Here is a 15,007-nt window from a genome sequence, read left to right on the forward strand (position 1 = left end):
AAAAAATTTTTGAAATCGGATGAGTAGTTTCGGAGATTACCTGCTGCATACAAACTAACATACATAATACAAACATTACCTCTTTATAATATTAGTATAGATGAAGGAATGGATAATTTGTAGCAGTATAGTCTCCTTTTTTGGATCACAAGTATGAAGATATGTATTCACATGTGTAATAAAAAACAAAGTTTATAACATACAAAGTGCACTCAGCAGAGACTATAATCTTATTACATCACCTAATGCCCACTGAGAAAAAATTGTTTATTGAACAAACATTTTCAACCTATTAACATAGACCAATTTCAAGTTTTGAACTCAAATTGTAAATTGTTCCAAAAATCTTTTTGGAATGATAGTTTTTTTTATTTGTTATACTTATATGTTAAACTAAATAAAATAAATTTAATACTTATAATAACATATCATAACAATGAATTTTTATTTAATATCTATAAGAATTATCATCATATTTTCAATATGTATCTCACCTTTGCATTTCTTGTAATTTTTCCCTGTAAAAGTTTAAACGTTGTTATTTCAAAATTATGATGTCAAATAATTTGATATTAAAAAATAATTCTAAGAAATTTTTAGAATATTAATTTATAATTTTTGTAATCTTTAATTTACTGACATCTACTAATTTACAATATATAAATTATAGGTTCTTTTTACTTCAAATAAATTTTATAAAATTTTAAATGTAAGAATGATAAATTATCTGTATATTAAAATATACTATCTTATATATATATATAAAAAGTTTATATGAAATAGAATTCTTAAATGTTTCATTTGTTTATGCCAAAAGTGCTAGAGAGTAATGTGGAAATAAATATGGATTCAAGTAAAGCAGTTTATTGGTTTTGTTATATCTTAAAGAACTTGCAGATATTATTGCATTAATTAATAAATAAAATAAATCAGTTTTCAAAAGAAACAAATTTATACTATTATTAGCAATGAAAATTCAACATACACTAATTAATTTAGACAAACTATTATAATAATTAAAATAAATAAAAAAGCAATCTTACAGAAAACTAACAATTTATCCAAAAATTAATACAAACACAAAAATAAATGTTTATGAAATTGAGCATTCAATGTACAGTCAATTCTGTTTAGTTGTATATTGAACTTAACAATAAAAATATATTCAGGACCATTATCCAATTGTGGGATTAAAAAATATATAAAATTTTATATACATATCAGAAGGTAATAATTGTCAGGATGAAGATCTGGTGTTTGGAACAATGAAACAGGAATAAAATGTATAGGAATTGATCCATTGTTTCCAGGGTGGAGTAAGACAAGACAGAGATAAAAGACTTGGTAATATAAAAGTATTAATATGGAAAACATTATTATTTAAAAGAATATATGCAACAAAAGGTATTAAACTAGAGAATTATGATTATAATTCCAATGATAATATGCAGTATTGACAAAATAATATAGTATTCTTTTCTTTACTGTAATTGTCCAAACAGCCAAAAAACTGGAAAATTCACCAAAAAGTGTCCCTGAAAAGGTAATAATATTATTGAGTCAAATATTGATCCTCAGATCTTAATGTTTCACAACAGTCCCTGTAATCATCTCCTTGATTACCATGAACAACCAAAAAACGAAAATTTCACTTTGAGAGCACAGTCTTATCCTTCCAGCTCAATCACTTCTCAATTCTATAAAGATCCTAGTGTTCTCTGCACTTCTTCCTCTTATCTAGTGGTGGAGTCAGCTGGTTCACATTATTATTATTATTATTATTATTGTAATAATAATAAAGTCGTAAATAAAATAAGTATTACTATTTTGTATGAAGCTTATTCAATGTTAACTTTTGTTAACTTTTCAATTACAGTGTATTTACATAATTATTCTACATAAACTTTTAACCAATTTCTGTAAAATTTATTATATTATTCCTTCTGTGATAGGCTATATCTTGTCATTTGTATAAAATAATTTTAATGACTCTTGATTAATAACAATAGGGACTCTCTCTCTTATCTGGCCTCCATTTTAACCAACCATATTTTCATCAAGATATTTTCTGCAAATTAGATTTCTAAATGTATTTATTAATTAAATTAGATTTCCAATGTCAATTTTGAGAACTAGTACAGTGTATTGTGTGATCGCTCACGCACACAGCCGCTTGCGTCACCTACTTTTTAACCCAACCTAAACTTGCCGCTGTGACTCCCATATCAACCAAGACACACAGTGGTGTTAGTCCTGACAAGGCATCAAAAAGGTGCCAACCTTTCGTCACACTTATGTGTTGGTGCACGCTTTATTGCTAGTACTAGTACAGTCTATCTGGGCTGAGAACTGGTGACGACTATTGTTAGGGACCAGGTGGTGACTTCTTGCCTCAGGAAGAATTAGGCAATGACTATAGTCACACTGGTGTCAGAAATCGTTTTAAGCCCAGGACACACTGGTGACCAGTGACGTGCCATCATTGGAAGCAGTGGAAGCACTGCCAATGATGGCACATCACTGGTCACCAGTGTGTCCTGGGCATAAAACGACTTCTGACACCAGTGGAAGTGCTGGAAGCACTGCTTCCCTTGTATTTTCTAAAAAATAAATACATATTAATTTTAATTATATGAAAATAATCGCACAATATTTTATTATAACCACATTATGTATCTTATTACAAATTTCTATACTACATAAGAAAAAAAAAATAAGATTGTTATNATATTAATTTTAATTATATGAAAATAATCGCACAATATTTTATTATAACCGCATTATGTATCTTATTATAATTTTCTATACTACACGTGGAAAAAAACAAAAAAAAAATTGTTATTGTATATTAGTGGCGGAGTGGAAGTGCTGTATTGCCAGCTTCCAAACAGCCAGATTTGCGCATGCGCTTTACAGAGCACCAACCTTACCCGGTTTAGCTGGTGGAAGCATAAGACTGGGTGAATGCTACACATATAACGCTTCCAATTCTATCCAGGACCGGTTCTGGGCTGTTAGCTGCCTGCCTGCTAGATATTTGGCTGCCCTCGCCTAATTACGTGAATCACGAGTAGATTTATAACTTAACCCAACCGAAAAGAATTTATTGGTATGTTTTTATGATAGTTCTGTATAGTTGACAGGAGTTTAAAAAAAATCCATTAAAATATTTGATATTTTTATTCCGCTCTCCGATTTTATATTACTCAAGGATTTCAATGTTAAACCAGTGATATTACGATTTCATATATCCCATCTCTAAGGGGATGTAGAAAAAAAACGTGTACAATTCTTGTATACTGTTAAAAAATTAACTGACAGCGTCATTTACAACTAAATTTAATGAATGAGAGAGATGCATGAAGTACAGAAAAAGCTCTAGAATTTATTTTCCTTAAATTTACAATTTATGTATCCATTTGTCCAAAAATTTGTCTTTCCACTTTTTTCCCAATACTACAAATATTCGAGTACAAAGTAACTGGTTTCAACTTATTTCTACTTCAGAAGTAGTTAAATAATTTAGTGATTAGGGAATTGGAGACATATATAAAACCCTGCTAAAAGAGCCGGAATTTTACTTAAACGAAAGCTTAACCAAACCAATCTCTAGCCGAGTACAGTTTGAACTGATTTCTTTGTAATATTAGATGTAATAAAGACAGAAATTTTTCCAGTTCAATGAAAGTGACTAAAAGTTGTAAATTTTGGAAATTTCCATGGACACCTGGTCTTAAAACGAATTAGTTAGAAAAAAAATGACTATTAAATTTAACAAATTTATATTTTTACAGCTATGGTGAGAAATGTTTAAAATTTACAACAACCCTGTCGCATCCTTTGAGATATACTAGTAATGCAACAAAAGAGGCATTTGACATTAATTGGTATCAGCATCCTCGGGATTTGGCACGCATGCACACCTACCAAGATTCCATCCATGAGTCACTAGTAGAGAGCAATTTTAACTAAGTAGATTGTTTTAATATCTAAAAAGTAAAGAATATTTTATGTTATTTTTATGTACATTTCTTCACAAAACTATATTTAATTATAATTTTCTTTAAAAGTATATTCATACAATTGAATATTTTGTATAATTATATATCCATCACACATTTTATTTTAACAAGTAAGTTTTTATAATTTTATTTTTAATTTTAGCCCTTATATTATAGCTAGCAATTTAGAATGTAATTGTGATATTGAAAATTTATTTTTAAAAAGTTTTGGCTTGAGACCATATAATGAAAAAGAAAACATTATTAAAAGAGAAAGACCATTGCCTAAATTAAATATAAATTCGTCAACAAAAAAATTTGTTTGACATTTTCATGATAAAATTTATGAAGATGTAAAATGGCTTTGTGGATGCATAGAAATGCAAAAATTGTTTTGTTGGCCTTGCCTATTACAGTGGTACCTCAGGATACAAAATTAATTACAGTATAGCATCGTTTATCCGAATCAATTGGGAACTGGGGTTGTTCGGATAATTTATTTTTCGGATAACCGATTATGTACGAAAAAATATATTAACCTATCCCATCCTGAAATTTTTCTCCGTTGTGTGTCGCTTTGCATTGAATTTTCGTCGATGTTAAGCCTAACGTAAACTTTTTAAAATAATAATTGTGGCTATTGTATCATTAAAAATTATTTCTTTATTTTGTACAAACAAAATAAATATATTGAAAAATATAAAAATAATAACAAATTATACTTCAGAAGTTAATTTAGTATCAAAAATGTAAAATATTTGAGTAGCCCAAGACATAGCCAAAGATTGCAGTGCCACAGCATTAGCAAAAATTTAAATTCGCAAACTGGAATTCTTTCGGATAACCGACTTTCGGATAAACGACGCTCTACTGTAGTTCCGAAACTGCGATCGTATCATGAAAATGTTGTAAGGTGAATCATTTTTCCCCATACGATTACATGTAAAACCAAATAATTCATTCCAACATAAAAAACACACTCAAATTAAAGCTAAGTAGTACATTGAAAAAAAAAAAAAAACTATAGTAAGGAAAACACTGAAAAATGCGTTTTGTAGTTGTAAATGTATAAATAACCATAATAGAATAATAATTGATTAAAAAAAATGTAGTTTTATTTGCACTTTACCTTTGAGGATAGACGACGGTGGAGGTGTAAACTGGTGGCGGAAGAGAGGGAGAAGGGAAATGATACTAAAACTTAACTTACATAACATAATGTAACAATAACTTAAAAATAACTTAGAAAAGATTAAAAAAATTAGTGTTGTTTTATATATATTTTTTTAATTTTTATTCACTGCTTTTTGCTTTCTTTCCTTCACTTCCACCAGCACTTTCACTGGATAGAGGTCGCTTGGTAAAATATCTATCCAAAGAGGTTTGGCTTTGCCTACTTTTTAAAATGTTTCTAAAATGACTTAGGCAAATGTCATTACTCTGAGCAGCAATATGGCCAGTGTGAGCCTTTTCAGGATGCTTCTTTTCAATAAAATCAGTCACTTTCTGATAATACCTCAAGATTTCCTTTATCAAGCGAGATCCTTCCACGACAAAGCAAACACGTGGACTGAGACCTATGAACAGAAGTGAATAAAAAATGGCGCTGCGAACTAATGTAACATCGTATGGTGAGTTTTTGTTCGTATCGTGGAACAAAAATATGTTCGAATTTCATGTCGTATCCTGAAAATTTCATATGCTGGGGCGTTCGTATCCTGAGGTACCACTGTATTTTCAAATGAAATTACGGAATAAAAGAATGGCTTTGACGATTTAAATAATTTGAGTAAAGCTAGCAAAAGACACAAAAATCATAAATCTCGCATTAATTCTTTCATAAAATTGAAGTGATCTGGAAATCAAAGTGGAATAGAATTTAACATTAGTAAACAATATAAAATAAGTATTGAAAATTATAACAAAGTTATGGCTAGTAGATATATTATATTTAAATTAGTAGATGTTATCGAAGCAAGAATTGGCATTTAGAGAGCATAGGGAATCTATTGAATCTAATATAACATAGGTAATTATATTGAACTTGCTTATTTATTAAGTGCGTTAGATAATCTATTAATTAAAAATACATTTAGAAAAGTCCACGGTTTTTACTGGCTTATCGAACAAACGAATACGAATGTACCCTAGATCATCACTGACTGATTGTCCCTGGAAGTTGGCTTCTTACAGAAACACAACTTCCCTATCATCAAATGTCACGGCACGCCACTGCTGGTGACAGAGCAGGATCTGACACACCAGTTTCTTGGCTCAGATGGTCGGCACCTCTTTGATGCCTTGTCAGGACTGACACCACCATGTCTCGGTTGACACAGGAGCCATGACAGCAATTTAGTTTAGGTTAAAAAGTAGGTCATGCGAATGGCCGCATGCGTGAGCGATTGGGTTCCTGATGGAGATGGAGAGACAGCCCAACGAAAGTAGAGTACTCAGACACAAAAGTTAACAACTAAATAACCATTTAATTTCAATGAAAAGGAGTACATGATAGACTAAAGTGTAAATTATATATATATATTCGGTTATATCAACTTATCCTATCTATCTAGCGGTCAAGAAAGAGAGAGAGTTCACATGAGATTTGCACAAGGATAAATACTTTGTAGAGGATGGAGATCTGATGCATGCCGGTTGGGTTTAAAGGAAGAAAGTTCTAGATGACAGTTCTTATTCCATGTATACAATAGATATTATGGCTGTAGGAGAGAAGGATGATGTACCCGTAGAGATAATTAAAATGATGTATCTGATGATATAATAGAATGATATATCTGAACGTATAATAAAATGATGTATCCAAATGTATCCAAAATTTGAGGCACAGGGAAAACTAGTGGCCTGGCTGAGGAACTGGCAACGACTGCCTTGACTGGCCTGTTTGGTATTATTAAAGTGATGAAATCGGGACAGCAGGTCAGAAGATCATGTGAAAGCATCTTTATTGACGCTGAGAACTTAAAAGGTACTTATACTCCCAGGTGTGAAAGTTGACAGATACTTGACAAAGTTGACGTTACGACATTAAATTGTTTATGTTGAAGTCCAGATTCTCACAATTATAATGATCCCATAATTTTTTCACTTCAGTTAGTCTATGATATCTATGCTGTTTGGATTTTGGTCACTACAGTAGAGCGTCGTTTATCCGAATCAATTGGGGACTGGGGTTGTTTGGATAACTTATTTTTCGGATAACCAATTATGTACAAAAAAATATATTAATTTATCCCGTGTTGAAAATTTTCTCCGTTGCGTGTCGCTTTGCGTTTAATTTTCGTTGATGTTAAGCCTAACAAAGACTATTGTATCATTAAAAATTATTTTTTATTTTGTACAAACAAAATAAATATATTGAAAAATATAAAAACAATAAAAACTTATACTACAGAAGTTAATTTAGTATAAAAAATGTAAAATATTTGAGTAGTCGAAGACATAGCCAAAGATTACAGCACCACAGCACTGGCGAAAATTTAAATTTGTCGACTGGAATTCCTTCGGATAACCGACGTTTCGGATAACCGACCTTCGGATAAACGACGCTCTACTGTACATATTTTCATTGCTAATTTTGTTTTTTAATTTATGTTCATTTGAAACCTTTACAGAAAATGCAGAAATATGCACTTTCTGTAAACTATAAACTCTGAATTATCTTTATCTTTATACTTGCAGAAACAGAAAGTGTTAACTATTGAAACAAAACTAAAAGCATTGGAAAATCTTCATATTGCAGAATCTGTAAAACAGATATGTAACAATCTGAATTTCAGAAAAAATATGGTAAATGACTGATGGAAAAACTGAAAATTCCTTTAAAACTTCAATTCACAAATAGAATCAAAAAGTACTCTCATATTTTCAGATAAATAAACTTTTTATTTACATTTATATATATTAATTTACAACTTTGTATATAGTATTTTGCATCTGTTTTTCAGATTAATTGCCCATTTGTTTATCTTGCCTCCTGAGGTCTAGTCTTATAGAGGCAGTGTGGCCTGAGCTATAGGTGCATTAGGCAGTCACCTAGAGCAAAAAAATTTACGAGTGCCAAAAACCGACCCCATTTATTGGGAAGTCTACAATATTAAAATACTGGGCAGGGTGTCCCAAATTTGTTTTGTTGCGTTAATTGGTGAGTTTTGCGTCTATTTTTGGCCTGCTCGTGCCTTTAGATTGTGCTCTTTTTACTTTGTGCTATAACGAAACCATAGGGGAAGCGATTACTGAACCTCCCAGTGGTCCTGCCCGTGAGTAGCCCCTAGTGGGCGAAACTAATCAGTAACTGCGACAAGTTGAACAGGTTCGAACAGTCCTTTTAAGGACTATGGCCAAAAGGCCTAAAGTCTCTGAGACAGATGAGACATCCACCCAAGAGATGGAGGTGTCTCTGCAACTCGAAAGAGTGATGTTTGCGGAAAGTATCCGTGACGAGATACAAGAGTACATGTCAATGAACAACACAAGTAAGATGACGTCAAAGCATGCAGCGTTCATCTACGAAAAAATTGACAAGATTATCGACATAATAAGGAACAGTGAAGAAGATCCACTGAGAAATGTAATGGACTCTATTAACACAAAACTGGACAAGGTCCTTTCTACGACAGTACCTGTACAAAGTTATGCTCAAGTAGCAGCTAAGAAGATGAAACAGCAACCCAAGGAAATAATATTGAAGGAGCCGGAGCGGGAGGGTGAAGACCCAGAAAGAACTAAAGATAGATTAAAGAAGAATGTTAATCCAAGACAGCTGGGAGTAGGAATTCAGGCTATGAGAAAATTGAGAAGAGGTGGTATTGCGATAGAAGTCGGCACTGAAGAAGAGAAGAAGAAGTTAAGAAGACAGATAGAAGAAAAGATTGGCCTGAAGACTAGAGAGCCAGTAAAGAGAAGACCTCGGATTGTTATCTATGGAGTGTCTAAAAATGCATCAAAAGAAGAAGTAGAGGAATGCTTATTTGAACAGAATGATATATTGAATCTAGATATTGAAGACTATAAAAAAGAAGTAGAATTGAAATTTAAGTATGGAAATAGACAAAAACAGACAGTAAATTGGGTAGCAGAGGTTAGCCCAAGAGTGCGCCAAGTATTGTTGCCAAAAAAGAAAATTAATCTGGGATGGTCCAGATATGGCATAGAAGAGTATATAAATGTCACACAATGTTACAAATGCTGTAAGCTGGGATATATCGCTAAGAATTGCGATGAAAAAGACATTGTCTGCAGCCAATGCGGACAACATCATAGATTTAAAGATTGCCCGAATAAAGGACGTGCCGATTGCTGTAACTGTAGGAGGGAGAAGCTGAAGGATACATGCCATAATGCGTGTGACAAAAAGTGTCCCCTAATTCAGAAAGTGAGAAGAATGATAATAGCCAAAATAGATTATGGCTCAAACTGATCTAGAAGCGCTTCAAACGCTTAAAGTTTTACAAGTTAACACTCAGAAATCAATAGGGGCCACTTCAATGTTATGCAAGATAATGGAAAAAGTGGATGTGGCTATAGTACAGGAGCCCTACTGCCTAAGAGGAACACCGGGCTGCCTACGTGTATCATACCGAACATTATACAATCATTGTGAGACGCCGAAGACATTGATAATAGTGAACAATAAAAACATACCAGTTGTAAACTACACGCAATGGAGTAATAGTAGAATGATGTGTATAGAAGTTGGACGTGGAAACAATAGTGTATTATTGATAAATATCTATTGCCCAATAACAGGGGACTTAGGTCCCCTTTTAAGTGAGCTGGATGAATTGATTAGACATTTCACACATAAAAACATAATAATAGGAGGAGACTTGAATGCCCATTCACAGTTGTGGGGCGATCCCGACGACAATGAGAGAGCAGAACTGTTGTTGGATTTTGCCAGCTCCAATGAACTGCACATATTTAATGACCCTGAATCACAGCTGACCTTTGAAGGGCCAACAGGCCGCAGCTGGATTGATATTACAATGTGCAATAACAGAGCACTTAGACTTGTTCAGGGCTGGGCTGTTTCTCCAATTTCCAGTCTCAGTGACCATAACTATATCTTCATGACAATCGGACAAAGTGGATGGACTGCAGAAGATGATATGACACATTATGCTATCAATAGAGCAGATTGGAAGCTCTTTCAGGAAAAACTGGAAGAAGCTATGGAAAACATAAGCCTGAATGAAATACCAAATAGACAAGATGCTGAAAACAGAATAACAAGGTTTCACACAACGGTAGTGGAAATATGCGATATGACCATTCCAAAAAAGCGAAATAGGAGAAGAACAGTTCTGTGGTGGACAAAGGAGTTAGGGGAAATGCGGAGAATTAACAATCAACTCCGCAGGAGATATCAAAGAGTGAGAGATAATCAGGAGAGAAGGAGGAAAAGAGGAGAGTACTTGGAACATTGTAAATTGCATAAAGGAAAAATTAAGGAAATCAAAATAAAATCCTGGAAAGAGTTTTGCACTAGAAGTTCTAGTAAGCCATGGAACTATATTTATAAGGTGAGTGCGGGTAAGCTGAAGCTACCTCAGTACCTTACAGCACTAAATGTTAATGACAGGTACACAGAAGGATATGAAGAGACGGTACAAACTCTTATGACAGAGTTCTTCCCAGATGATGACCACAATAACGACACGACAGAGCATAAACAGATAAGAGAGGAAATAATCGGACCATACATTGGGCTGACAGATCCGACATTTACAAAAGAAGAAATTCAGAATGCTGTACAACGACTCAGAACAGGGAAAGCACCTGGACATGATGGAATTGTTGCAGAAGTGATACATAAGATCTGGGAAATAAACCCCAATTATCTCAGCAGTATTTACAATTTGTGCCTAAGATTTGGGATCTTCCCAAAGATTTGGAAGATTGCGAGATTGGTTATTATTCCTAAAGGAGATCAAATGGACAACACTACAGACCCCTGAGTCTACTTCCGACGATGGGGAAGGTGATGGACTTTCTTATAAGCCAGAGAATTACACAACATTTGATTAAACTGGATTATCTAAGTCCAAAACAGCATGGATTCCTACCGAATACCTCAACAGAGGATGTAATTTGTAAAGTCGTCGATGGTATAAAAAGAACCTTGGATCAAAATAAGTAAGCGGCATTAGTTTGGATATTAGAGGGGCCTTTGACCATGCGTGGTGGCCCCTCATCTTAAAGACCCTAAGAACAGCAAAGTGTCCAGTAAATATATATGAAGTAGTATCAGACTATCTTAGAAATCAAAAAATAATCTATCAAGCAAGTGGCACAAATATAGAGAAAGTGCTTAGTAGAGGATGTCCACAGGGGTCGAACTCAGGACCCCTGTTCTGGAACGTTGTTTATGACAATTATCTGAAGACAGAGAAAGGAGAGAGGATCATTAAAATGGCATATGAGGATGATACAATTATTCAGTTCGGCTCAAATTCAAGAAGAGACATAGAAGAGAAAGGCAAGAAAATATTAAAACTAGTCTCAAATCGGGGAAAAGAGCTAAAGCTCTATTTTAACCCCATAAAGACGAGGGCAATTGTCTTCTCAAAAGGAAACACCCCAGATTTATACAAAAGAACACCAACCATAAGAATGGAAGGTCAAAGTATTAAAGCTGAAAGACAGATTACTTACCTGGGTGTGGTGCTGGACCATCGTTTAACTTGGCTGCCACATGCAAAATATATAAAAACAATAGGTACAAATTTATTCAATGCATTGGCCAGAGTGGCCAAGGCTAAGTGGGGCCTCACTACAGAGGCCATCAATACTATTTACAAAGGGGCATTTATACCTAAGGTAACATACGCTGCAAGTGCGTGGCACGAAACCACGAAGAAAACCTGCATAAAAAAGAAACTAAGAAGCACGCAGAGAACAGCACTGCTAAGAATTACGAGAGCTTATTGTACAACTTCTACCGAAGCACTTATGGTAATAGCGGGAACAATCCCAATTGAACTAGTTGCACAGGGAAAAGCAAGAACATATATGTGCAGAAGAGGTCACAATATCATATTAAATGAAAATTCTCTCAGTGAAACAGAATATGAACCTCAACCAACAGCAATTATGCTACCGAGAACTTATGATCATAAGGCCATTGTAATGACAGAAGAAGAGGAGAGTGGAGAAATGGAAATCTTCACTGATGGATCGAAGATAGAGGACCAGGTGGGAGCTTCCTTCCTGGTCATGCAAATGAAAAGAAAATATATCATGACAAATTCAGACTTGATGATCGGTGCACTGTGCACCAAGCTGAACTTTTCGCCATACTTCAATCGGTGAGATGGATCATCTCTGCCCAACTGTCTGGCTCCATCATTATTGTAAACACTGATAGTAAAGCTGCTATTTATTCTCTGCAGCAGTTTAATGATAGAAATATTATGGCATTAGAAATTAAGAACTTAATTAAGGAATATGAACTAAAGATTAAAATAAGGTGGGTCAAAGCCCACATAGGCATTATGGGCAACGAAAGAGCAGATGCTCTGGCCAAGGAGGCCACTTTACAGAGGAAATAGCATATAACAAAATACCATTGTCCTATATTAAGAAAATGCTTTGTCAAGAATCCATACATGAATGGCAAGAGGAGTGGAGCTACAGTGAGAAGGGATGGCATACCTTCTGGTTGCTCCCTAATATTCAGGAAAGAATACAAGATCTAAACTGGCTCCCAATAGATTATATAATGACACAATTGTTGACTAATCACTGCAACACTAAGGAATACCTGAATAGGATCAGCAAACATCAAGATATATCTTGTGAATGTGGAAACGGAAACCACACTTGGAACACGTTATAAATGACTGTTCAAGATACGACATGGATAGGATGCAGCTATGGCTGTTAATCACAGAGTGTTTAATTAATAAATACCACTGACTTGGACTTATACAGAATCATTCGGACTAAAACACTAGCCCAAGATATGAAAACCTTCACGCACAAAGTTCTGTCGTGAGGGAGGGAGGGAGCGAGTTGCTCCCTTTAGCGACAAGAGTCGCAATCTTGTAAAGGCAAGATGCCTATGTTTTAATGTATTCTTTTAAATTAGTTGTTTGTATTACGACTTTAAAAGTTTAATTGTAAAATTAGAAATAAAGATAGCGTTTCCCTTGTGGTGCTAATAGCGGGACAAGGGTGACTCTAATCCCCAAATGGGGAAATGATGACTATCCAATGAAAAAAATATATATATATTAAAATACTATAATATATATCAATAAAAAATATATTAAAGAATATTAATGATTTAAAATATTCTTTTACCTACATCTCTTTTCGTTTTCTTTGTTCCTCCATTTGTTGTTCTAATGCTTTTCTATAATCATCTTTATTTCTCTTTGTATCTTGTTTCCAATAAATTTTAAAAACATATAAATATTTTACATATTTAATATNAGTCACGTTGCTCAGGAGTTAATATTTGAACTGAAATAAATTAAATAAAACATATATCTACCAAATTGAAATGATCCATTTCTATTCTGATCATAAGCTGAAGAAGCAAAACCAAATATGTTATTGGAAGTCAGCATGTTGTAACTGAAAAAAAAAATTTTATTTACTTTTTATTTTCACTGAAAGTATAGTAAAACCTCAATTTAATAGATTAATTTGGGTGACTTAAGCCAAAGGTCAGTTATACAATAAAGCAAGTTTTCCAAATGCCTGTATTAAAAAATCCAGCAACATTTGGTGGTGCTATCTGTTATAATATTTTATTTTAAAAAACTTTTAATATTTTTAACTATTATAAAATAACAAGATGCTTAATTCTGAAAGTAGGGCTGGGTTTTCTAAAAATTTGTAAATGCTAATAACAAGTAAAATCATCATTAAATCCAACTCTATTGGGGATGCACACAATTTCCTTTATATCCCCACTCCCTCAACCTTTAATCACCAAAATTTAATAGCATCAATCCCCCTAATACACAAACCTCCCTTCAAAATTTCAGAAATTTTTAAGAAAAAACACAGGAGTTATTAAGCTTCAAAGAGGGTGAACAAAATTGTAACCTTCCATACACACAGAAAAAACCATGAATGTTTTTGCATTTCTCAACATTTCAATGTCAAGTCCAAAAATGTAAAAAACTTGGGGTCATTTTTTTGACTGATCACCATACTTTCCCTTTGTTATATATAACACAGCCAGGAAAGTAATAAGGGTCCATTTTCCATGACTTCATTTTTGATATACTGTGGAGTCAAAGTGACAATGTCTGTGCTCCCTGATGCAATTGAGCATGCCTAATGGAATATGGGAGAGAAAAATAAAAGAACAGCATTGTGTGTGCTTAATGAAAAATAGACATAAAAAAAATATACAAGAACAAAGCAATCAATGGCAATTGATTTGTTCTTGGACCATATCTCCATGTCAGCAAGTGCAAGGATCATCTCTCCATACCAGGCCAGTGAAAGGATTGCATTTTCCAGGATGGCAGCTAGAAGGATCATCTCTTCTATGGCTGGCAAGTACAAGGATTCCCTTGTGAGAGTATAAAACGTGAGAACTAATTGACACATAGAACTTAAGTGATTCCTTCGAAGGGAGAATTTAGAAAAAGCGTGCTTGATGGAGCAGATACTTAGCAGGGGGAATCCACTGAACTCAATAGGGACTAGACAAAGACAACCATCCAAGGATACAAAATAACCCTTTAATTTTTCTGGGAGCATACAGTACTTCTAAAAATTATTAAGACACAGGAACGTATGGAGCCCGACAATCTAGTATACCGAATGTCGTTAACATCAAATCTCCCAACAATATACTGCTCAAAACTCCCAAAACACGAAGACATAAAACATACCGACAAAATGGGTTTGAGGTATATCTCTTCCTTTTCTTCACTCTGGGCAGAAAACAGTTCGAAAATTCCAAAAATCTCCACATTGACTTGGTTGCACAGTCTTTACTTTCCCACGCAATTTCACCACCA

General features: G+C 33.7%; 1 protein-coding gene across 1 annotated transcript in view; it reads right to left on the reverse strand.

Annotated features, from left to right (window-relative positions):
* Window positions 1-490: 490 nt before the first annotated feature.
* Window positions 491-15,007, reverse strand: part of LOC111628663 — a 39,829-nt gene continuing 25,312 nt past the window's right edge. Inside the window, exons 5-7 of the mRNA XM_023372489.1 lie at window positions 13,519-13,601; window positions 13,330-13,405; window positions 491-518 (exon numbers count right to left, since the gene is read on the reverse strand). Coding sequence (XP_023228257.1) covers window positions 491-518; window positions 13,330-13,405; window positions 13,519-13,601 — 187 coding nt within the window. The remainder of the gene's footprint in view (window positions 519-13,329; window positions 13,406-13,518; window positions 13,602-15,007) is intronic.

Source organism: Centruroides sculpturatus, unplaced genomic scaffold (genome assembly GCF_000671375.1).
Source record: "Centruroides sculpturatus isolate CEXI.00-Female unplaced genomic scaffold, Cexi_2.0 scaffold406, whole genome shotgun sequence".
Lineage (NCBI taxonomy): Eukaryota > Metazoa > Arthropoda > Arachnida > Scorpiones > Buthidae > Centruroides > Centruroides sculpturatus.